The 26,403-nt window shown below is 40.3% G+C and overlaps 2 protein-coding genes across 6 annotated transcripts; one reads left to right on the top strand and one right to left on the bottom strand.

Annotated features, from left to right (window-relative positions):
• Positions 1 to 66: 66 nt before the first annotated feature.
• Positions 67 to 24,512, bottom strand: homer2 (homer scaffold protein 2). Of its 5 annotated transcripts, none has more exons than XM_088371320.1 (10): positions 24,293 to 24,511; positions 23,206 to 23,445; positions 16,200 to 16,356; positions 10,610 to 10,741; positions 10,028 to 10,120; positions 9,324 to 9,466; positions 7,686 to 7,842; positions 6,907 to 7,017; positions 4,752 to 4,832; positions 67 to 2,155 (listed from the first exon to the last, which is right to left on the bottom strand). In XM_088371320.1, the coding sequence occupies exons 2-10, from the start codon at positions 23,208 to 23,210 to the stop codon at positions 1,967 to 1,969; spliced, it is 1,068 nt and encodes a 355-aa protein (XP_088227446.1). In that variant the 5' UTR covers positions 23,211 to 23,445; positions 24,293 to 24,511; the 3' UTR covers positions 67 to 1,966. The 5 variants fall into 5 exon arrangements, with proteins under 5 accessions (XP_088227446.1, XP_088227445.1, XP_088227448.1 ...); XM_088371319.1 differs by lacking the exon at positions 24,293 to 24,511 and adding an exon at positions 23,552 to 23,693; XM_088371322.1 differs by lacking the exon at positions 23,206 to 23,445 and having other exon boundaries at positions 24,293 to 24,512.
• On the top strand, positions 24,463 to 26,221 carry LOC148400464 (RNA guanine-N7 methyltransferase activating subunit). Its single transcript, XM_088371323.1, has 3 exons — positions 24,463 to 24,616; positions 24,977 to 25,147; positions 25,667 to 26,221. The coding sequence occupies exons 2-3, from the start codon at positions 24,978 to 24,980 to the stop codon at positions 25,848 to 25,850; spliced, it is 354 nt and encodes a 117-aa protein (XP_088227449.1). The 5' UTR covers positions 24,463 to 24,616; position 24,977; the 3' UTR covers positions 25,851 to 26,221.
• Positions 26,222 to 26,403: the final 182 nt, after the last annotated feature.

Raw genomic sequence — 26,403 nt, 5'->3', positions numbered from 1 at the left:
ACATAAGAAAACTGATGGTAAATATCTGCTCAATTGTCGTGCTTCTACGTGTGCTGAGATTACATCTTGGTTTCCTGCTGTACATAGATGAGCAGCCTCCTTTATTGCCACCAGAAATATTTCACTGTCACTTGGTTATTTCAAAGTGGTGTGCAGTGCTTACCACACGTGAGGCCACCTGTCAGAGGCACATCAGATCTATTTTCACCAGGAATGTGAAATTTCAAACAGAATTTAGCCTTTTGGGGGCTTTTTTTTTTTTTTTTTTTTAGCTGGTCCTGATTAAGTTAATTAGTAATTGCAACAATTCAACAGACGACATGGGTTGGTTGCTTCATCTTTCTCCTAAGAGTATGTTTGGAAATTTAAGACTATCAATAGCTCCTAGTTCCAGTTTGCAGAAACACCAAAAACATGATTTTGGTAATTAAAAATACACTGTATCAAGTACTTCAGAAGAGTTGTGACCTAAACCTGATACTGGATGGTACTCTAAGTGGGTAAGCACTGTATAAATATGTCACAGTCTCGCTTTCTCTCTCATACACACAGTATTGTAATTAAACTTCTTTTTTTTTTCTTCTTCAGTGAGTTGTATTGTACAGTGAAGAGAAGCCACAGGTGTTTACAAGAGTTATTTGGTTCAAAACAAAAGGTCATTTTGCTATGTTTGGTATTACACAGATGGATAAATCCCAATTTTATAACAGAGATGCAAGTAAATATATTATTTTTTTAAATATTTAAAAATAGAATATTGTACAAATCAGCTCTGATAGAAGACAGGTTTGGTATATTTCCTATAGTATTGTACATATTGATTGATTTTGCTGAAGAAACACATAGGAGAGAGGCACCCAAATAAATTATGTCAAACAAAAGTCACAAGTCCCTCAGTAGTAGTGTTATTGTTCACACTGTTCTCCCGTGTAGCAGCACCACGTCCCCTTGCCTCACAAAATCACCACCGACACACAAAAAAAAGAAACTTGAGGAAGCACATTAACAGCGTTGTACAAACCAACCCCAAATACTATTGCACACTCACAAAACAGGTCCTTGAAAGTGACTGAGAAATTGGCTTCTATTCATTTTGGATGACTTGGTTGGTGTGGAGAGCTATGGAGACATCACTTGTACCCGTCTGGAAATGCTGGACAACAGAAGGACTCTTTAGAGGGAAGTTGCAGTACACGTCTCTTTGACATTTGACTTGGCATCCAGCTTAAGGACCGTGTACTGTATCTACCCGTACAATCGGACCTGAAGCTGGATATCGTGAGTATTGATAAACGGATGATGCCGTTTGAGCAATCTTTCAATAAACAAAATTCTTTTAGTTGACAGCCAGCACTTCACGATTTTTGTCATTATCGGCATTTTTTTTTTTTTTACAAGAACGTGTTGTTTAGTAGTAGTGCCTGGAACTAAAGGTAGCTAGCAAGTCTATGCACTAAATGCTCAAACGGCTTTCCATACATCCGAGTTTGTTTAGCAAGATGCTTTTCACATGAGGCCGTTTCTCCTCGCCAGGAGGATTTCACCAAAACAGATCCCCTGGAGGCACTTAGTGTCACGGCCATTAGTCTCGCGGGTGCGTGTCATGCCAGTACAAAGTGACACACCTGAGATGGAACCTATTGACTGTGCCGTGAGGGGGCGGGGCCTCAGGATAACACTAATTATTACTCGAGTGACGCTCAGCAGGATTCCCCTCGTGTGTTGTTACTTGTAGCCCTTATAAAACGCCCAGCATCAGCCGGCCCACCACCAGATCACCCCCACAAACATAAGCTCCAAAGTATGACTCTTAATTGGCTTGCACACAAAAGGTAAAGTCATGGATTGGAGCATGCTGCTCCTCCTCCGAGTATGTTCATAGTATCTCCAAGTGGATGTGACTTTTGAGCGAGATTTAGCGCCACGTAGTTTGTGCCCTGAAGATGTCAACGGCAGCCCGACGGTCTCAGTTGTCGATGCCCAGCCGCGACAGGCCTCGTCGGAACTCGTGCAGCTCGTCCAGCTTGATGTCCAGGGTGTCCATCAACTTCTTCAGCTCGCCCTTGATGTTGCCTTGCTTCTGACGACTGTCGTCCACATCCAAGTGAAGAACGTCGATCCTTCCCTCAAGCTCTCTGTTCTTTGTCTCTGCAGTCTGGGCAGAGCGGGGAATAACATATCAAGGTCACACTTGGATCAGCACAGACAGTATCCCTTTAAACACTTGCTCCAATAATTAATTGATCACATTAAGAAAGAACAAAAGTGGAACTTCGGTTTGCCAATTGAATTTGTTCCGTGACTGAACCGGGGTCATGGCTCCTATTCAGATGAATGAAAATGCAATGAAATATGTTTTAGAGTCAGAACCAAGTTCAGCCTTGCTAACAGGTAGCATCCATTGTTGCAGTTTTCTAAAAAAAAACAAAAAAAAAAAAACTATTGGAACACAAACGGTGGAAAAACACATGAAGAGTGTTGATAGGCATATATTTTTTTGTGTGTGGGAGATAACCTATTGTACATGTGTATAAATGCTCTTGAGCATTCACACAAAAAGGATAGCCCCACAACTTGTGCAAATTAAAAAAAGCTTACTGTAGCATTTTGCAGTGATGTGTTTATGAGTGCTGCGAGGGGAAGGTGAAGCGGGCGGCCCAGACTGTCAGGCAACACTTTAATGCCAAAGATACCAGTGAAGGGAGGAGTTTAAAATAGGAGTGCTAAATAGGTCCAGCTGACTCCTGAAACTTTATCTGCACGCCAGTGTCACATTTAAGTAGAGGAGAGAATGATGCACTCATTATCACTCATATATCTTTCTCGAACAGCCACACAGTTTGGAGGAGAAAAAAATAAGTGGTAAATTCAGCTTTAGGACTGAACCGTTTTGAAAATAATATAATTGAATCCCCCCGTTATATAGTGACTGCCATTTGATATGTAATATAAATTAATATGTTATACTTTAAGATCCTCTTCCCATGTAAATTTAATAAACACCAGCACAAAAATAATCTGTACTGTAACAATGCTAGTGTCAGTATTTCAAACACTGCCTTTGTTTGGAGAGCTGTTGATGCTGTATGCTACCTTGCCACTTGGAGGCAGTGTGGGTCCTCGCATTAAGAAACACCCCATTAAAGAGTAGAAGAAGAAAGTTGCAATCTAGTGTTACTCCTAGTAAATCTTAAAAATGATTTGACAATGACATTTTCAATCAAGGTGTGCTTTAAACTCCCCCACGGGTGTCTTCAAAATTTTAATAAATGTGGACCACAGTAAGTGGAGGATAGTTGTCTCAGGAGAATAGAAAGAAAACAATGGACAAGCATGTTAAAGGGAAAGTCAAGTAAAAAGTTAGGCAGCAAAATTCACTTTTTTTTTTATCCAGCTCAGCTTCGGAATGTCACATAATCAACCCCAGAAAATAGGGGAGTAATTCATGTTCCACAAATGCAATATATTTCAGAATGCTGCATTTAGGTGTAGGGGTGCAAAGAACATTTATGAAAAGGCAACAAGACCACCTCCAAGCTGCATGATGTTCCTGTGACTGCAGGCACGCATATTATTGACTGGTACCAACTTCTTTGGACGTGGTTGCAGGAGGAATTATGACAAACATAAGAGACGGACAATATGAATGCAAACAAAAGAGCCCTGAAAAACATCCAAGGTGAACTCCGTGGACACGTTTCATCAGTTTTGGATTGCACCATTCATTGTTCCAAAAATGAAACATTTCTGATTTTTTAAATGTATTTTTAATATTTTTTACTTTATTAGCGCTATATCAACATTTCTGTCTAAGTGTGCATGCATACTATATAAAAACAATAATAATAAAGCGTATCAACCAACTAAAACGAGGCAGTTTTTTTCCGCTCTCCAGATTGTAGCCTTTTCAGTTTGAAAATTGCAGTCGACTCCACTGTGATTTTGATTTGAGTCCAATTAATTGTTCAGCTCTATTCAGTGCTAGATAAGCATTAGAGGGAAAAAAATGCTGCTGCCATTTTAGGAGCCATTCAAGTGGAGGAGAAGGCTCAAACTCTTTGTTGTTGTTCATCCAGCTCGCTGCTTTGACAAACAAACCAGCCAGTTGAGGAACTCCAGGCATGTCATTGTTGCTTTTATCTTGCTCCCCGCCTGGCCAAATAGGCATTAAAGCACGCTGGGCCTCTCGAGATTATTTCAAACTTTGACTTGGAGCATATAAGATGCTGTGATGTAACAGCTGGCTCTCAAACACCTACCACCTGTGCACTCTCGCATTTCTGGTTTCACATAGTCTGATGGACAGGCGCCCCTTTGTTGAGAAGACAAATGGGCGGGGCTTTATGGAAGCAGCCAACGCCTAAGATAAGACATCCACACGCAAAGTTAACCTAAAAAAAAAAAACCCAACATTCTACAAATTGTGGCAACACAACCACTTTTTTGTTTCTACACTGTTGAGATCTAGCAGAAAGTAAGCATCTAAAAAGGTGGTAATCCACACATCGTTGGGCTGGGAATAATCCTTTAAAAATAGATACAGACAGTCAACGTGTGTGTGTGTGTGTGAGAGAGAGACTCCTGACAGGAATGTCGAATCACCAGCCTTAAGGCCGGGATGAATAGAAAGCACTCGTCAACCTCGGCGCATGACGTTAGTAGTGTCGATCCAAAAGCATACCGTAAGCTGCCTTCACATGCACACCGCTGTAAATGATCAAAATCAACCTGAGAGGGGTTCTTTTTTTTACCTGCAGTTTGGAAGTGATGCTCTCACACTCTGACATGAGTTGAGGGATTATCTCTGCTTGCTTCCTTAAATTTTCCAGCTCCTGGTTAGGAGGGGGGAAAAAAAGACATGTTTAGTGCAGAGCTAATGGAAGATGGGGGTATTTTTATTGTGGTCAGCTAAAGGCATATCTGTGCAATAATCATTTTATCAGCACAAACCACACCTATGATGCGAATGGGTTATCGCAGCAAAGGAAAGGTGAATTATGAACAATAATTGAGAGAAATCAGCCTTGGGAAAAGTCTTGCAAAAAAAGTGTCGCCTTTCTATTTTTTTTGTACAGTTTGTTTGAAGCACAATCAGAGTCAATGAAAAATGACAAACTTTCTGAATCTAATGCCATGTAGTCCTTACTACAAGTGAAAAAAATATTGTTAAATTAATATGTCCCTGCCAGGGTCATATTAGACCCCATTTGAGTGTGTAGGTGTACTTCAGGTTTTGTGACCAGCGAATGTCGAGTAAAAGTACAGAATAAATATAAAAGATTCAGTTCTGAGTGTGTGCCATTTGTGTTTTTTCAATTTTTGCCCTGAAACCTCTTTGCCTTGCTGCTTTGTGAGAAACACTTCATAATATTAATGATAACCTGGCATTAGTCATCACCTGCGGCACTTTGGTTCTTCTTCTTCTACTTTGTGACTGGCCAGCGCGTGCCCACCTCCTCAGGACAAACTGTGTGTGCGTATGCGCTTGTGCGTGCATGTGTTTCTAGGAGAAATGAGTCACTGGGCAGATGAGCCTTTGTGGGCCATCTGCTCGCTCACTGTGATTTCATATGCAGGCCGCAGGGTCAGGGTTGGAGCGTAATGAATGGAAACACTGCAGACTCTTGCTGGTCAATGATCCTTTCATCATAATAAACTCCAATATACAAAAACGTTTTGGTGCAATTTCAAGGTGAACCTAAACGATGCCTTTAAAGGTGAAAATGATTTGACCTAAACTTTTGAATACACATGTCTAGTTATTCATTGTTTTAGTGCTCTTTGACCAACTTGTCTAACAAAAAGATGAATGGCGGAATTCACAACAGGTGTTCAATCCATTCTAAGCCACTCTGTGACTGTTCCAGTCTTGCTACTTGATAGTATCTCTTTTGCAACAAGGTAATGACACTATGTTGAGGGCCACTTCTCCCTGAAAGAGTCGTTATTCTTGGTCTCATGATGTCACAATTTGAACAACATGAAACACAAGAATTATTAATTTTGCTTTCTGTTTGAAAGCAGCCAGTTTTGGTATAATGAAGCAAATATGAATGCAAGTATCTCTTTTTGCTGGGAGTTACGTACATTATTGCAGGCCAAGAGCAAAGGCCAAAAGACCGTGTCCTCACAGGGCTCTTTCTCATTAGAAATAATAGCACAATTAGGATGAGCAGAACACTTTGCTGGTTTGCTCCAGAATACAATGCTGTTTATGCTAATTACACCCAAATCCCATGCTGTTATGATTAGACAACGTCAGTAGCTTCATATGCTTTATTTATGTGCTACCCATTTAATTCAAAAACTCATTCTGTCACTAAACCCGAAACTTAATTTGTTTTTACTGTGTATCAAATCACTATTCTTCGTTAAAAATAATTGAAATTTTAATGTTCCACCATTTGTAATGAAGTCCTGTCAATTTATTAGTCAATCAGTTTTATCATTTTAGCCCTTTGAAAATCAGCCAACATTGACACGTTACAGAATATGACATATAAACACTGACTCCCCTCCCCCCCAAAAATCTGATTTTGTATGTTTTTTTTTTCTCCCATGTTAAAGTAAAACAAATAGTCAAATCAATTAAGTATTTCTGTATTTTGCCAAATACTGGAATCAGCATCGGCCCAAAAATCCCATCAGTCAAAACCTTTTTTATTAAAAAAGGAAATTTGCACTTATGCTTAAAAACTGAGAATTGGAACAAAACAAAAAAAAAAACCACAGAATACAAGATGACAAATTAAGACTGATTCTCAGGTTTGGGCAGGGTAATCCAGACGAGAGCAAATTCCCAAAACAGCACTTGCCACCTCCCAACAAATCAATGCTACGTATAATCACCTCCCGGGGGACAGACGCTCTCTGTTTTGGTCACGACAAACACGACCCACGTCTCACCTGCTCTTTGTCGTGCAGCTCGGCCTCCAGCTCCCGCACACGCACGCTCAGTTGCGCATTGCTCTGCTTCTCCTGACTGGCCTCATTACACTGAACCTCCAGCTCTGCAATCTAAACACACACGAGCAAGGGAAGACGTGAAGAACTTGTACACCCGTGATAGTCGGCGATACGTAGCCAGAGTTTACCCATGGACAAAATTTTGAGAAGTTTGGCGGATAGCACTGCACTCCACTAGAAGAGATGCAGCGTAATGAGATGCGGGCAAAAAGAAAAGGCCTAGAAGGTCCCCAATGAAGCTTCTAGGCTTATTTTGAAGTTTGATCCCACAGAGCAGTGAGAATACATGCCTGGGTGACTTTGTTCACTCCGTTTGTATGTGTTGATACTTTATGTGTGTTAAGTAGCAGTTGTTTGGAAGTTTATAACGACTGCAGCATCTATGCTAATTTCAATTAGCCTGTCTAAGGCCTTTCCAATCATATGTTCGCAATAAGGCAAGATAACATTTTACTGTTTGGTTGCACATTTGGTGCTCATCGTTGCCCCCTGTCTGAACTCACTGACATCTCTTTTTATAGGACATGTCCGCATATGTGCTCTGCTTCTTTGTGTAGTGTGCAGCTAAATATATAAAGCTAAGTGTAAAGTAAATTCCCCCTTGAGGTATGAAAAATGATCACCCCCAAAAAAGTGTTTTTCATGTCAAGCTAGGCAGACCAAAAATGGGTCAAAGTATTTGTGCAGACTTTTGTTTCGACATGCAAAAAGCGCATTACCTTCTCCCTGAGCGTGTCACTCTCCTCCTTGCAGGCACTGAGTTGTTTCTTCCAGCTCTCTACATTAGCCGAGGATTCCTGCAGCGCGTCCACAAGCCTGGCGTTATTCTCTCTTAGCGTCTGCAGCTCGGTTTCCCACTTCTTGGCGTTGGTGTTACTGTCAGACACGAGACGGTTCCAAGAGGAGCGTTATTAAAGGAGCGAACATTTAGACAGGCTAGTGTTGAAATACTTGGAGCTTGTGCCCACCGAGGTGACGCAGAATTCAAGAAAATCATTCCAATAATGACTGCAAGCCTAAATGCACATGCTGTTATCTGGAGATGTTTAGATGAGACATGGAAATATGTACTTCAAAGGTGTATCAAGTTGGAACCCCCGCCCAAAGAGCTAATTAGGATTATCTATAAAGATTATAGTGCATATTAGGTTTATCCTGCAATTTTTAACATGAAACAAGTGCGTTCTAAGACATTGCACGTCTCAATTCTCCGATAAGTCTGAAAACCTTCTTGAGGCTAGGAGAAGCAATGTGAAACGCAAGAAAACAAGCAATGCAAGCACACATTACACCATAATCAAGGATATTTGAAATAATTATAAATACTTGCATGATAAAATGTCATACGAAAGACTCGGTGTTGCCAGACGTGGCATGAAACGTGATTAGTTGCACGTCTGATTTATTCTGTGTTGCTAACTAAATAAACCGTGACTAAAAAAAAAAAACAGTCACTGTTGTTCAAGTTGACTACAATGTTCTGGGGTCATTTGAATCTCATCTGGAACAACATCTGCTGTTTTATGCGATGATATTGTATTGGGTTAATGAAGCTAAATGGCCAACTGGAGCAGTCTCACCCCTCAGAGTAGATCAGATCATTAATGTGCATGTGCGATAATCCCAGCAGCAGTAAAGAGACAATTTTCAGAACACTGTGAAACTCAAAACATTAGATATAATCAGTACGCGGGATTTGTAACTGCCAGTTCGGTACATATAAATGGCACACTGACGATTGCCAGACCGACTGAAGCGCTTAAAATAGTAATGACGGACTGACTTAGTTTTATTCGGCTTGAAAAGAACACGGACTGACAATGATGGAGCTAACAAATGTTATTGACGTAGCAGCCAACTTCAGTAAAACGCTCACCTCCACTGGTGATGCATTTAATTTTGGTGCCCTACTGTAAATTTACATTAAAGTAAAAAATACATTCAGCCACAAATATAAATGAGAAATATTACTTGAGACAAACAAAGTCATATTTTTAAAAGGTGTATATACTTTTTTTTTTCAGTGCAGCAGAAACAGCTGCTATTTTTTGTTGTTGTTTTTTTATTATTATTATTTTAATTAGTAACTATTTTACTTTGTTAGTGATTTATTTTGTTGTGGTTATTTCAAGATATACTAAAAGTTGAATTTTGGTCATTGAATATACATAATCATGTTTATTAATAATGATCCCAAAATGATTCATATTTTTTCCATATTGTAGCCCCAGCTGGAAGTGGCAAATAACTTGAATCAAAAAGGAAGCCAAACCATGGTTCAAAATTTGAAAATAGACTTAATCAAAAATGAAAATGATTTGAAAGAGCAAATCAAACATCCTTATAGGATGCTTTACCTCTGTTCGACGGTGCTCTTGAGCAGATCATTATCATTCTTCAGCAGGACAGCCTCTGGTCCCACGTGAAAGATTTTCTCGTCATCTGTGCCATTGATGCTGGAAGCCTGGTTTGTTGATGGGGTTTCACGCCCAGACTCCTGCTGGGGGATATTTGATGTTTCAGGCCCTTTTACATGAATGGACTATGTGGCCTGAAGCTTTCACAAGTTTGATGGCTTCTCAAAAATCCAGCACTGACTGTGAAATTGGTCAATCCTTTGGCAAAATACTGTAAACAATCATGATAAGTCAACTCTGTCCAACACCGCTGCTGATACAGTGGTACAACTCCTTTCTTGACCAAGCTCATAAGGCAGTATACCTGAAGTTAGTACATGATAAACTTTGCTATGCATTTTCAATAAAGATAAATAATACTATTCTGTTTTCAGTTGCTTTAGTGTGGACCACACGATATTTTCTCTTTGACCTTTATAGTCATGGAATCTAGTCAGGGGCCAGATTGGATGATTCGGCGGGCCAGAAGATCTCTGCACTAAAAGTTGTGTTTCAATTTGGGTCTCACTGTATCTCTGCGACAATTGATTATGATTTTGAACAAAATTGTACATACAGTTGTGCTACTCTCACAGTAATGGTTGTATGTGATTATACAAGACTTGTTCCGATCCAGAATTGCAGTCTGATGAGTGATAGGTTACCGGGGAGTGATTGCTCAGCACCTCCACCTTCTCCTGGGATTTGTCTCTTGCGATTTTGGCTGCCTCTTTGACTTCCTGGAACTTCTCTGCAAACTGCAAATGACAGGAATGAGCTGGAGTAAATGCATAGCGATGAGCAAGACTGACAATTTAAGCCAGCTTTTAACCATGCAGTTCAAGCTTGTCATTTTTGCATTGATGTCCTCCAAGTTGTGATGAGTACAGAATCAGACCTGGTTGGTTTAAAACATATTTTCTACAACAAAGCTCATCTATCTTGTCATAATAATCAAACATATGCCAACAAAAATCTAAAATGCGGGACTTCCGCCATTGTTTACCGTGACACCTGCCTCCTCTTTGCTGAATGCATCCATTGTGTTATGCTGGTATAATGTCACACTTTCTACATAATTAATACAATGTTGCTGTCCCGCCTACACACCCTTTAGGAGATAATATGACAGATCACCCGTTCTAGACCTAGACTGCAATGCTTAGTGGAAATCTGAAAATTATTAGGAATGATTTTACTGTACATTAAATCATACATCAACTGTGTGTAATGCTGAACACGCCTACCTTAGCAAGTTGCTGCTCTGAGCTGAAGCCCAAGCCAAACACAGTGTTGGCCCTGCTATCAGCCCACTGGCCAAACTTCTGTGACGTCTTTGTGAACATCATGTTGGGTGTGATGGTGCTGTTGATGATGACCTAGGGAAAACAAGACACATAAAACCGCCGGTGAAGACACAACTATACTAATGAGTTGCAAGAGCTCAACTTACAATTTGTCAACAGATAAGACCGCCAGTGTGCTCAAATGATGACAATAGTTTGTATATACGCAACTCACAAAAAGTTGTTTGGCTTTTAGGTGTCCATTTTCAGGTTGAACTTAAATTTTTTTTGTACTCCTCCCAACCTTTGAACTCTTGTGTTGAAATTAACTTCAATACATGCTACTCTCAAAAATTAGACATTACGTAAAGCTGTTCAATTAATCGAATTCTAATCGATATTGCAATGCAATTTTCTAAATGCAAAGGCTGCGATTTGGGGGAAAAATGTCACTAGACTTTATTTTATTGATACACGCACACACACACATGCAGTAACACTAACACCCACACTGTTGATTGTTAGGCGTCTTAGTCTCATGACGTCATGTCAACAGCACGAGGAAGAGGACTTTAATTGAACCAGGAAATATTTTTGGTCTATTCATAGTTCGAACGTCATCTGTGAATTTTGCCATTCAGGTTTTTGTTATAGAACAGCAAAAGGGCAAAATGTACAAATGCTATCAAAGGTTGTACACGTAAATTCAAAAGTTTAGTGAAGGTCAAATTAAGCTCACCTACCAAGGTGGAAGAGCATTTTAGGTTTATCCTCAAATTTCACTTGAAAGTCCGATTATCCTTAAAGAGTGACTCCCCCCAAATAACCCCCAAGTTGCTCTGCCGCCATGAGTTCTCCAATTGAGCAGCTCAGTCATATACACATCCGGAGCAAGTTGGAGTTAGAATAGTAGCATTTGCAAACACTTTATATTAATTTTACTCAACATTAGCCATGAGTTTGTGCCAAACCTCCTCCGATGAAACATTAACCGTTAATATGTTAATTGAGCAATTCATGTTTGACCTACAAAAGAGCGTTACCCAGATGTGGGCACACCGCAGTGATAACTGCTGACCCACAAAGAGCTTGTCAAATGACATTCGCCCATTCGCTAGAGTGCCGTCACCTGTTGCGGAGATGCAGTAAATCAGCTGCCGTCCGCTGTGCAGAACTGCACCCAAGTGCACAATGCCACAATAGTAGACCTCCTACTTAAAATGCGACCTGAATGTGACTTGTACGGTGCTTTGCATGTTGACAAAAGCATTCACTAGAAAGCATTCACATCAACCCAAATGTGCCTGACTAGAATGAGCCACTTATCCCAACGATTAGGAGACACTGAAGACAGCTAAATTACTGGGCAGTCCTTGTTTCATAGCAACCTGGATGTGAACACCGCATTTGAGAATTCAAATCTGACAGATGTGTGTCCTTTTCAACAACTCGAAATGTACCTCTTCACCTTTTCTGAAGCTACAAATACACTGACACACACAAAGCCTAAAGACTAACTAAGAATTCAGGCTGTATTCTACAAGGTTCATCTAATTTTGAAAACAAAGATGACCCCATTTTCTCAACGGAGACACAGCACTCCCAAAAAAATCCTGAACATCACTTCATCCCAAAAGCTGAGTGAGCTTTCTAACATTTGTTTGAAGATGACAATGAGATATGAAACTTTAATTCCCAAAGTGGAAAACTGGGTGACTGCAAGATATTGAGTTATTGTAAAAAACAAAAAACAAAAAAAAAACAACAACTAGAAATCCACAAAAGACAAACCCCCACAAATTCAAATACCCCCAAATCTTTAACCTAAAAAAACAGATGATCAAGTCTGGTGAACGCATTTCTGAGGGGGGACAAACAGACAGTGACATGAACCGGACGTGACATTGAGGAAAATAAAAATATACGTCTTCTTTTGCTACAAATGCCAGAACTCATCAGAACAGAAGCCGGTAAGCTTAAAATGTAATGTACCTTTCTTCCAGCATGTGACATATCAACATCGCTTCACTGACCCTAACCAAATTTTGAGAGTGTAATTACTATTTGTAGGCAGGGCCAAACTTTAATGCCGATCCCTGCTCTAATTTGTAATACACGAATATATTTGAAGTTTGTTTTTCTGGCATTACCGTCCATTGGAAGGCAATAGGACAGTTCATAATTTAGGATTGTGGTTGCAAGTCTGAAACCTTAAGACTGAAATTTGATAACTGGGATCAATTCCCAAAGAGATGCCAGTCTGCTTCCCGAGAACTGCCAAGTTGCACTTGAGCAAATGCTTGTCCCTCACTCCGTCTCTGTCTTTCCTTTACTGGCCAGATATACGCACACCAGTCTGTACATAAAGTAAGTGAGAATTTGAGGATGTTTCCAGCAGGGTGCGATTCTTATGAAGCATACAAAAAGAGCACAAAGCCTAATTCAATCATGCAGAAAAATATTGCATTTGTTTTTGTCCACTTTGTCTGATCATAATAGCCATTAAGGGTGCTGTAGGTGGTATGAATGTGCATGCAAGACTGTAATCAAGCGAGTGGGAGAGTATGACAGAGGGAGGGGGAGTGGAGTGACATGAGCAGCTGTGGGGGTGGACAGCCAGGCTTGTATCAAGTGCAACAGGAAGTACAAATTAAAATGCTGTTGGCCAGTAACCTGAGGGTCCGTTTCAAACTACGAGCCTGCTTGAGTTACCCCCTATGGAAAACGAGATCCTTGTCTGATTACGTAGGTTGGGAGTTGGCAGAATAAGCAGTCATTAGGTAATATTGTAGATGCGATGTCTACCTATCTAGAGTTAATATTAATATGGAATGGAATTTGCTCAAAATCCATGCATCCAATTTCTAGACCACTTATTCTCATTTGGGTCAGAGCCACCACTAACCAAACTGGGGCCCAACACACAATTTCAAATGCGTGCCCCGGAAGATGTCATTGAATAAATTGGCTACCGAAAGCAAACTGTATAATAATGCTGTGGTCATTTTATTTGAGTAGTACACATCAGGGCAAGAAGTGCTTGGAATGCATTTCTACTTTGCGCTGTCATCTTCAGTGAGCTGACTGATTCTCCCAGTGAACCAATATAAGGTGACATTATGTCATGGTTAGTGCATAGAGCAGCAAAAACTTGTTCTCGACAGACCTGGCTTATTCAAAAGGAGTGTGCAAACTAAACTAAACACACAGATATTTCTAAATATTCTGAAGGCTGCTTTTGCATGACAAAATACTCGTGACTTGAACAGAAACAACAACAATAACGTCTTTGTGTTTGGGGTTGCGCCACCAGATAGATACATACCCAAAGGTCTATCTAGCAGAACCCGTGGGTGTGGATGATAAGGTAAGTGGGCGTCATAAATAATTCTAGATCGTGAGCCTATCTAGTGACAGCATCGCCATTTCTAAAGGGACCAACTGGAAACCAAATCTCCATGATCGGGTCTAAATTTTAAGTGTGAAGTTTGAAGTGGGTTTGAGTGAATGCGAGAGAGAGAGAGAGAGAGAGAGAGAGAGAGAGAGAGAGAGAGAGAGAGAGAGAGCGAGCGAGAGAGAGAGAGAGAGCGAGAGCGAGAGCGAGAGCGAGAGACTGAGACTTTCCACACCACACCCCAAGAGGAAATTCATTCATTCATGCCATTGAGTCTACTTTTTCAATGTCTCTGCCTTGGTCAAATGACAAAGGTGTTTGTTCACGAGTGACAACATCCAAGAACGCTTTGTCTTTTTCTACCCTGACGTCCGTGTGACATCACGGTAAATTGCCCAATAGGATAATTGTAATGGATGGATGTTTATTAAGCAAATTCGATTTGCCTACTGCAGTTGCCTGTGGAAGTGTCATTAACTCTGTTAGTTAACGTTAGGGAGAGGACAAAAAGGAAGCATGAGTGGGAGAGCGCAGAAAGGAGGTCTGACCTTGGGGGAAGTACAGAAGAAAACATAAAAGTAACGATGAAAGCTATCGGTTCTTTTTTGTATACAAATGAAGTCTTTTCTTAACACATGCGCCTGTGGGATAAAAATAAGCCAGTGTGGTCTGAGAGTCGCCAGTTATCTGCTGTCAGTACTGCGTGATGACATAACCTGATGAGTGTTGCCTCGCTGGCTTCAAGCAGTGGGAGTCACTTGACTAAACAATGCTTTGCAAAAACACGCCAATAACTTATCATCTCGCTAAAGCAATTTTCACCTGAAAATTATTGTGAAAAACATATCATCTCTTCCCAATGATAAGATCCTTGCTGTGCAAGAATTGCACATATACACATAATATTTCTTCCCAAAGCTTCAGGCAGGCTTTGTAACCCAAATAGTGGAGCAAAATCCAAACAACTGCATTCTTACAGTGTCTTGACAATCACTCACACGTAATCAAAAGGATAAAAATCCATCGCATGACAATATTCGCAGCTATTCATGAGAAGAGGAGGCGCTTATCGCCATGGAAACATAATCTATACTTTCACCAAGCTGAGGAACGGTGGTAGTGTGGATATAAATATTTGGTGTCTATTATTAGTACCCGCAATGCCAATATTGACGCTCTGCTATCAATTACAGGTAAGCGTTTTTAGGTCAGACTTGCCATGTGACATGTTATTGGAGGAGCTAAGTATTATTTAAACATTAATGAAGTTGAGTTTAAATTGTGTGACAGACAAGTGCCACTGTTCCATGCTGAAATGGAAAGCCTAACATTAAATTACACGTGGGAGGTTTTGTACCTTCTAGATCTGGGGTGAACAAATAATTTTTGTCAGGAGCCATGCCAGCATGCTAACCTCAAATGTGTTCCACAATAATGCAATCTATTTATGTAAAACATTAATTTGCCCAATTTTAACGATCTGATACATGGATAAATACACATTTTATGCAAATTGTTAGCGGTCGTATGTCTGTAAGCGTTTAGATTTTATCCCAAAGGTATTGCCCTTTTGAATGGAAATATAAACTGAACTCATTTTATTTTCCATAAACGTTACCATAAAATACTATAATCCTATTTCTATGCATGCTTGAAATAAATTACAGAAAAAAAAATTGTTTTGCTAAAATATAAATACTACATTCAAAACTTGACCTGAAACTCCTCGTTCCTGCTCAAAATGGTTAAATAAACTCAAGAGCTCCCTTTTGCCAAATTGTGTTTTGTAGGATTTTGATAAAATTGTATGATTAAAAAGAAGCTAAGAAATGAATTGCTCATTGTTTGATTATGACCTCCATCTCGATGCGGAACCAAAGTGTGGATCATTTTCATAACAGGGACCGATCACAAAAAGCCATCAACACATTTTGACGAAATGTGTTATGATATCCAACAACAATTGATTTGCTCACGATCCAGGTGTATAAATCTGAACCTGATTCCAATTGAAACTGGAAGAGTTTTCACTCTAGGGCTTTATATCTGGATATTTCTCAATATCTGGTGATGCATATTTGACCTATACATCTTCTCTCATCTCTTAACAGCAACACGTTTCTCACCACATCTATTCATTCCAGAGCACACTCATACCTTGGTTCCATCTACGCTGATGATGCGGTAGCTGTTGCGTGTGCTGTCGTAAAAATAGGAGACAGTGACGGCCTGTTTGCTGGCAGGGACCCAGTTCTTCTTGGTGCTTGGGTCAATTTGGAAGACATGGGCCCTGGTGGTGTAGATTGGCTGCTCCCTGAGGGGTTGGGACAGAGGAGAGGGACAATTGTGAGTACCATCACAGAACAGTGACTACTGACATAGCTTTGTACTGATTGAGAGGCACCCCTTTAAAAAGTTAGCCGGATACAGTTAAACAGAATAATGATACCTGCAGGCTCCTCCACCAGAAATCCAGAGAGACAGAGGCAGGCTGATAATGTAACACCAGCAAAAAAAAAAATCCTCATGGCAACTCAAAGCTATTCGCACATCAAGAAACAATCTCCTCTATGAGGTGACATAGTGTGTCCACATATCACATGTGTATCATCACATCGATTGTCTGGCAAAGGGATTTCATTTTTTTTCATCACAGGTCATATCGTACTTATGGTCGTCCCGTCAAACTCTCGCCCCTGAGGGCCGCTGTGTTGCATGTTTTCGATGTCGCTCTCCTCCAACGCGCCCGATTCAAATGATCAGCTTATCGGCAAGCTCTGTAAACTGTTTCAGCTCAAATTAAACAAAAAATACCTTTAATATGTGAATTGAAAAAAAGGTTTGGAACAATATGTATTGGGATTTTGAGAGCCTGGGAGAGGCTGTTTAAAATGCTGTTGAAAATGGAAATATATGTGGATATTTAAAAACATGGCGAGCCACGAGGTGACGGCTGTCAGTTGAACCCGAAGGATAGATATAAAAAAAAAAAAAAGAAGAGAGAAACCGTTAAAATAAGCTAAAGCAGCTCATCTTGACATTCCAACAAATGTGCAGTTTGCAATTGAATCATCCTGCTCTCTAACCTGTACATGACTCACTTGATGGCCAGTAAGGTGTCATTCTTTCCTTTTCCCACTTCAAAAAGCGGCAAAAAAATGCACAATTTGCATATCCTTGCAAAGGAGTATAGATGGTTACTATTTCGGCATGCAAATTCAATACCATCACCATTTAAAGAGAGACCCAAAAGAGATTCATCGCAAAGATCAGCTGAATGTTAACAGTTGTGTTCACAGTTCACACTCAGCTCTGCCTGCTTGTGTGTTTTGGATGTATAGTGATTTTGTCATATTTGTTGACATGCTTGTGACAGCCTTCATTCACATTCAAATCAACCCTGATAAGAAGTTCTGGTGATGTTTAGCAGAAGTATTCGCTGCATTGGAGCATTACTGCCAGTTCAAAAAAAATTGTCCGACAAGGAGGAACTGAAATTCATGAGCTAATAACTTCCACGGGATTATCGTTCTCACAGAAATCAATGCGCAGTCCCCCTGTTTAAGACTAATGTCATTGCTTATCTGATTTAAAACAAGGAAACCTGTTCAACGGATCACTGATGCTGCTTTGCCTGTGCGCGTGTACGCTGACCTTTACTGTGACAAAGTCAGAACCAGCTCACACTGGCAGGGAAGCAGGAGTAATAGGTCAATGGCGAACACATGGGTGCACTCACACAACTGTCGGCTGATTGCAGTGATCTGCTTTGCTGCGATAAAAAGCATTAGCTTGATTGATTTTACTGGATTAAAAGAGGAAGTATAGTTGTCATTTTAGAGGTGAGGGAGAGGAAATATTTATCCATCCATGTTGGATGATGCTTTTCCTCACTACGGTTTGGGATGAACTTGACAGAGATGCGGATTGAGGAACACACTTGACTGGTTATTTGTCATTCATGAGAGCACGTAAAGGCAAGCATTTGCACTGGGCGTCTCGCATTAACCCAAGAAACATATTTCCGAGGTTTTCTCCCAAGTTGAGCAAATTACAGTGCACTTGGCTAGCCTAGCAGCAAGAGTTTTCTCTTGCAGGAAATACCGCACATATTTATAAATCATAAACTTGAGTTGAAAATCCACCAACTTAGATCAGGATGCTGAGGATAGTTAAACATTTTGTGACACTATCAATATAAAAGCTGACTATGTCCAGAGCAGGGACACAGTAGGTGTCCACAGCTGTCACTGCATGCATCAGTACACCAGCTTTGCACAGATGCAGGAAGGAAGAACCACCAGAAAGAAAGAAAAATCCAACTCAATGCTACGGTATGGCTAGCTATTTATCTTGGCAAGACTACATTTGTGACCTAATGGCAGCAGTTCCTCATCTAGTTAACTGCGACATGCTTACCCCACTCCATCTGATGCATTAAATAATTTACAGGTGGGTGTGTGGTCTCAAGGGAACGCATTTGCGTTAGCCCGTAATGTACTTTCTAACAGCTCAAAGGCACATTGGTGAAGCCATATGTGGGGGGTGCATTCATGCCCACAAAATCTGTTTTCCATCTTACTTCCTACAGTAACATCTGTAATTCAATCAAGAGGACTGAGCAGTGTTTGCTCCACAATTGAGTTTCGAAGATAAATGTGCCACAAGCAGGAAAATGATTGATGGCCATCCAAGTTTCATTGTACTGAAGGTACTAGCTCAATCAAAAACAATGTCAAACCAGCGTTAGTAATTGTTTTTTTTAACATCTCCAACGTGCATTGGGCTTTGCGTGTTGCTTCTTTTACGACGTAACGCAGTATTATTCAGATTAATGCCGCGAGAGAACACCATGACAATACCTGCGACGCATACACACAAGCAAAATGGGTCAGCCAAGATATGATTTTAGCAACATCAACATGGGAGGAATAAACTGTGCTCGTGCTTGGAGGCAAGAACCTCAAATGCACATTGGTGTGAATGAGCGTGCGATACGTCAGGGAGACAACGTTGACGTCGTTTCAAACCTGCCGGCGCAAAACAAAGCTGATTGTCTCAGTGAGGAGTTGGTGGTTTGGACGTGCGCTCGAGAACATTCTAGTGAACCACCTGCTGAGGCACAAGTCAAGTTTGCACTGTAAACGCCAGACAAAAGCGAGACTCCACTGAGAACATCCGAGATGACGATACAGGCCCATGTTAGAACTGTGACCTCTGACAAATTGGATGAATTTGCATGGGCAGATGTTGGTCACACATCAATGGATATGTTTTTTTTCCAGCACTGAGTTACAAACTGTTCTTCTTCTGTACTTACTGCTGCTGCTAAACAATATTTTCTTCATTATGACACATGCATAATAAACGCAGAATGCCTCCAAAATATGTCAGTGGAAGATAAAATAACTAATTTGAGAAAGTCATTGGTTTTTTTAAAAAAAAAGTATGCAAACCCTTTTGAATGATCTGGATTTCTGCATAAATTGATTATAAAATGTGATTTGATCTTCATTTGAGTGACAACAGTGTATTTAAAAAGCTGCAATAACCACAAGAACCAAATTCTTAGTTTTATTTAACTTTATTTCACCTTGATTCACTCTTCAGTGCGTGAATCAGCTCATCAAGCAAGAGAGAAGGCTCAGTTTTTCCAACCATCAAGCACAGTGATCCCCCACAACAGCAACGAAGGCAGTGGGTCACAGAGGCCATCTTAATCTCTACGCAAGAGGACGTGAGAAGTCTCCAGTGTGGCACAGCATGGCAGCAGATGGCCTCCCAGGCCTCAACCATCTGGCAAAGAGACTTCCAATCCGCCTTCAGCCTGTCTTCTTTCATTTGCCCATGATTCCTTAACACTAAGCGGTGCAGCCACTTTCCTTCTACACCTTCTCGGGTTGCTTACTGACCAGACAGAGAAGGCGTACTGAGATTAGGATTATAGTCTGCTCTCCTGGCGCGGTAGCGTGAGACCCAGTGCCACGTCACGTGTGCGACTAATCAATGAGTGTTTAGCCTTTCGATGTCAGTCTCTAGCCAGCCAGATTATCATCTATCCCTGTGTTAGCGCTGCTCCCAGCAGGACTTACTTTAAATAGCAATATGCGGCTTGCATTTCTGTGGGTGCCTGTCAAAGGAATAGCTAAGGTTTATTCCCGAATACAAGGCAGTAAAAGTGTCCAACTGAAAGGTACTTCAGATGTATTTTCAACGTTACGCTCTCATCATCAAGATGTATAAATCTCTCCTGTCTTGAATCTGATTGTGTGATTAAATTTTTTTACTTTACTGACAAGTGACACTGAATTGTAAATTACACATGGGGATCAAATCAATACTAATGTGTCAAGGTCAGGAGGGCAGCAAAAGGTCACATGACGTCTGCGATTGTTAATCTATAACCACATTTAGTAACAAACGGGCCAAAGGGGCAAAACACTGACAACCAAAAAATAAGAAAAGAGGAATAGAAAAAAAATACAGTGGTGACGCTACATAAACCACTATCACTTATTTACACTATCTATTTCATTTCAGGTATCATTCCTAAAGATGTGAGATCAACAACTTTGAACAGTTTAGGCTATGCAGTTTTGCAAGCCTACCCCTTGCCCAAGGCTTGCCAAACTGACATCGGAGCAGCATTGCAAAATTAGCATCTTTCTATCCTTGACTGCAGTTCAGTGGCTGTTTGAGCTTCTGGTTGAGCTTCAAAATCTTGATGTCTTTGAAGATTGGTAAAAAAGTGAAATTGGTATGGTTAAAGCTTTATCGCTCTGACGCAACGGCTAAATAAAGCTTATGTTCAGGCTCAGTTCCACTGCAGCCCACTAGATAACTTTTCCCTGGCTTACGCGTGAACGCCTGTTCTAGAGGTTCTCATCAGGGAAAGATCTCTTGCTGCTCCAATGTCAATTGATGAGCCACGGGCAAGAGAATTATATAACTACCAAAACTGCAAATGCTGATGGCATCTATCTATCTATCTATCTATCTATCTATCTATCTATCTATCTATCTATCTATCTCCTACACACTCACACATTAACTACATGATGGTTTTCTGTCCATTTTTTAAGATAGAGATTTTGCATTCATATTGTCCTTGACATTGAATTGTGGTTCTAAAGAATGTAAAGAAATAGTTTGGCCTGACCAGACGTATTGAGGTATCAACGACATGCCGGCAGTGAGTGAACGTAGGCGAGCGCGGCGTCACTATGTTGGCGACATGAGCTGAGACACTCACTCAGCTGCAGATCTATAGGGGGCAGTTTCATGACAGCACTGTGGATGACATTTCAAAGCATTTGGGTGAGTACACAGACCTCAAGAGAAGGAGTCACGACTGTGGGACTCGCTTTGGAAAATATGTGTGCTCTGGGAAAACAGGTCGTGCAGCATTCCCTTGACATTACTGGAATCAGACTCGGTCTCTTTCAGGGTTTCCCCAGAAAACTCGCTGAACGTGATGGTAGAGAAGCCAACTCGGTTTCACGGTGGCTAGGCAGCATTTGGAAATTCACTTGGACGCAGCATTCTGTTTTTAGTGCATGCTCGGAGCCCATTTCCAAACGTGCCCTTCATTTTAGCCAGTGTACTGTATTTATTTACATTAGTTATTGGTTGGCCTGTCACGATAAATCTTTTGGGATGTTATAGTATATTCACCCAGAAACTATCACGGTAATTTTTTTTTATTAAATGCAACCGATATACTGATGATGTTAGAGCTAAAAAAAAAAAAAGAGTGTACATCCTTTTTGAGAGGAGTTATCTTTCGATTTTCAATGATATGGAACATTTGCATTGAAATGTAGAACAATAAAATATATTGTATGGATAAAGACAAATTTGATTAAATAAAGATTTCAGCAACATATTAACAGTACATACACCACATCAAGTACTAATAAGCCAGATTTTTCCTGCACAGAAGGAAACCCTGCATTTTACTCTGACTGCCCAATTGCAACCCATTACTGGCATTTGAAAAACACACTTCTATGTATTGTTGTATTTTATTTATTTTTTTTCAATTCAAGGAAGGATTTATATTCATGCCCATAACCAGTACTCTTACACAGTCAAAACATTAGGAACATCTCAGTAAGACACAGTGCAGTTCTGTACCAATGCCAAAGTACAGTACGACCAATGACAATAAACATTGCTATTTGGACACATTCCAGGATGTCAGTTGATTTCTGATTTGTTTGGATTTAGAACTGATTTTTTCAAACAGATAAGATATCAAACATTTGTTAATGTTTTATCAATCATAACTCTCAGGTTTGCTGCTATGTCAAACGTGTCGGCTCAAATAAATGCAAATGTGCATATTTAATTGATATCCATCTTAGGGTACATGCACTAACTAGTACACTCTGTCTTCACTAGTAAGACAAAAAGGACAATAACTAGCAATAACTTTATCATTAGTTGGACAACTACTAGTGAGGCAAAAGCGATAATCGGGAATTTTGGTGATGCAAACAGAGTACAGGAGACTACTAGTGCAGAACGCATGTCACCTTAGTTGTCCGTAGTAGTCTTAACTAGAGCAGCATATGAGTTTAGCAGTCAAGTTTTATTGCATACTAGCGGGGAAATAGCGCAAGTAGTGGAATAACCATTACTAGTAAACCAGTCATTCTATTATTGTACGCGAGTAATTCTGCAAGTATACTAAATTATCTCTCTTGAGAGGACAAAGCCAACTAATACAAGACCTTGACCTGTTAATTCCGAATATAATGTATGTGTATAAATCCAAATTGATAGCCAGTATCGATTTGGAGCGCTGTTGGTCCAGAGACAGCATAAGCGAAAATAGTCTCGAGTGCACCGTGGGTGTCCACAGCGACCTCCACACTTAATTGCAACACGCACGCACTCCCCGTGGGCAGAGCTGAATGACACAATTACCCCCAAAGCACGTAACGTGTTATCGGAATTTCTGGCAAATCGACATTATAATTCTGCTTCAGTGGTGAAACAATTGTATTCGTTATTTGGGGGTCACAGATGTAAAGTGAGGGAATTGCTAAAATGATCATGCCCTGGTGCATTATCTTCACACCAATGAGGGAAATTGAAAGGAAGGTATTTTGAAAATGGGAGCAAGTGTCACAGTAAATCTGGATTGTAGCGTACTCACCCCATTGTAATGCGGAGATATTCCGGATTCGTTGGCTGCGTGCGCTATGCCGTGGCGCGAGGCGAACACGAATCAAAGTCCACGATCTTCAGAGTTTAATGTTGTTCCCCTTCGAACAAGTGACGTTGTCGCTTGTAGAAGAAAATCGCTGAGCACTTGTTTCTTTCGTGGTGTTGGAGGTTTCGCAAAGCTCTGTCTCCTGTTAACCAAGTTGTCACCTGCTGTGTTCACCCTCGTCACCTCCAAATAAAAAAAAAAACCTCAAATAAAACAATATAGAAAACGTTCACCTCGCTGTTCTCTTCAAAATGATCGCGGAATTAGTGGAGTTAATGTTGGCGTTTACCTGGCCGACTTTTGTTCCTCCTCCCCCCCAGTGAGTGGGCTTGAGTTCTACACGCGACACGCAACAGCAGCAGCAGCGACACGGAGCGGTTTACACCTGCTCACACGCCCACACTTTTTTTGGTGGTGGTGGGAGGGGGCGCACATAGCGCTCGAAAAGCCAGTGTTAAAGTAACAAATACCTTTTCAAGTATTTGAGTAATAACTTTATTATTTATACTTTCTTTTAAAAATATTTGCGACCAATATAAATGCAAACAGATGCATTCATTTTCTTGGAGGGGTAACCTCCAGATAGTAGGGGTTGACTTCACAGTTCCTCAAAAATAAATGAAAGATAGGACTGAACAATCTACATTTTTATTTTAGTTTAGTTTTTTAAAATGCGAATACTAGGTGAATCCGTGTGTGCCGAATTGCGAGTACGCCTTTTCCACTGGGGGCGCTGCAGGAATGATTACTTGCACACATAAGCTTACATTTTTTGTACTTTGTCCTAAAATAAAATATCTTTCCTTAACCTCACTCTGTTCTATTTGTATTTACATCATTTTGTTCTAGCAACATTTTAAAGTAATCTCGAAATAAAGTTGATTTGCATTGAATTGAGTGGCGTTGCGCAGAATTCCGCCCCCCCCCCCCCCCCCTACACGCACAATTTGCTGATCAAACACATGCAATGTTCACAATTAATGCTTTAACGGGCGACGACATGATTAGTTTGCTTCTCTCTTGCACTTACATGACTTCCAGTGACTGCTTGTCAGTTTCCAACAGAGAAAAAAATCTTTGAACTATTTAAATAAATAGATGCAAGGGTATATGTGCCACCCATGGGCATTAGTCACTCGACGTCTTTCGAATTTTTTTTTTGCGTATTTCCTTTGGAAGTAACCTTTTTCCTCATCCAAGTTGCAGGTGATCGCTGTCAAATAATTGCACGTGCGTGTGATCCGGAACCTTTGGTATTCGTTTTTTTGTTTCCAGTCAGGACATTTTTAGCGTCGTACTATTTGAGTTGTGGACTCGTAGGGCTCCGTACTGTGCTGTTTCGTAGTGTACTCAGGTATGTTTTCAGGAAGTATTGCTAATAACTACTAGGTTGTTAGTTACTGATTTGCTGTTAACAGGTTTGACGAATATTAAGATGTATTTTGTCACCTTGTTGTTATGCTAGCTTTGCTGTTGAGGCTATCTACATTGCGCACACAGCCAGAGGCTTAATCTAACGCTTGTAAACAATCATGGTTAAAGCATTTATTCCACAAACAATATGCATTAATTTACCGTTTGTATCCTGGATTATTTCTTCTGTAATAGTTCATTATCAAACATGTAGACGATCTTTCACCAAAAGTATATACGTATATCTTTTTTTACAGTAATCGCCTTTGCCTCATGTTAACCAGAGTTTCATTCATTTCAGAATGAGCGAAACTACAGAAAAACCTCGAAGTTACGAGGAGATGTTCGCTCACAGGTTTTCTTCCGAGGACCAAGAATACCAGCAGTACGTGACCAGGCCAGCTGATCCGCCGCCTATCGTGGAGGACTGGAGAGGTCGTGGGGGAGGAAACCATCAAGGAAGAGATAGAAGGTAGAGTTGGTCAATATACCAATATATACCATAGGTACGAGATAAAAGTGCAAATGTAGAAATTCAATTACGATTTCCTTGGACAACCAAACACTGGATATTGATGTACATTAATAATCTTGTTTGACACTTATTCCAGTCTTGCACAGTCCTATACAGCTGATATTTGATTATTTTTTATTTATGAATTCTTTATAAGGCATAATGTAATGCTTCTTAAAGCACTATTCACACATTTCAATTTGTAACAATGATTTGCAATACGACATTTTGAGTTCCAAGTATAGTTATGGAACAAATTAAACTTGTAAATCAAGGCATCTTCGTTAAAAATATTTCAGTGAAATTATAATCATTATGGTTAGCTGTAAATTTTCTAAATGATTCCAATATAACAATTCAGCACTTTTTCAAATTAAGATCATAGGTTTTTACCTGCATTGCTGATTTAGAAAAAAATAGTTGGATGCAAGTTCCAAGTTGTAAAGAGCAATTGTTGATTTGTTTGGCTCCCTGTAGGTACCAGGACCGTCAAGGAGGTCGTGGCTGGGGAGAAGGCCAAGGTTGGAGGGGTGATCACCCTGGAAGAGGAAGGCATCAGAGGCAGCACCAAGACCGATATAGGGAGCATGATCGTGGGTCTCAGTCAAACTCCCATCAGGGAAGCGACTCACATTACAATAAGTCTTATGACAGATATTGATCTCGATCATCAGGATTTCATTATTTGTATATGTAGCAATGCTGTACCTGTTACTTTCTTTTTTGACATCTGACCAGTCTCTCAGTGTCAAGAATGTTTGTTTTCATCATGAGTTTATGGCATAGATTTGACTCATTTAAAAAGAAGTAGGAACATTTAAACAAGTACAGCAATAGGAAAATACTTGGCCCGTTAATGTGTGTGAGTTCTCACATCCATTATGCAATTAGACATTTTACTGAAAACTAAGTGTACTGTTTCAATGAAATGAAGCATGTGGCTTCATGTGTGCTGTCTGTCAAGCTTGTTGAAGCTACTCACTACGGATCGTGATGAATAAAGTAGTGACTTGATTCTTGAGTTAAAAGCCATCGCTTCTGTGATTTTTACTAATTTATTTATTACAGCTTTGTGGTGTGAGGCTTTTTTTTTTTTTTTTTTACGTGCCTGGCTTGCGCTCTTTCAATTTGCGGTGATTCTCCCATCCAGACTTGTGACATAGCCGCCGTGCATGACCTGGAAGTTTGTGTGCATTCCTCAAAAGAGGTGCGAT

The sequence above is a fragment of the Syngnathus floridae genome, chromosome 3 (genome assembly GCF_059516105.1).
Source record: "Syngnathus floridae isolate MCC-2025c chromosome 3, RoL_Sflo_1.0, whole genome shotgun sequence".
Taxonomy (NCBI): Eukaryota; Metazoa; Chordata; class Actinopteri; order Syngnathiformes; family Syngnathidae; genus Syngnathus; species Syngnathus floridae.
This window is presented reverse-complemented; position numbering and strand designations above follow the sequence as displayed.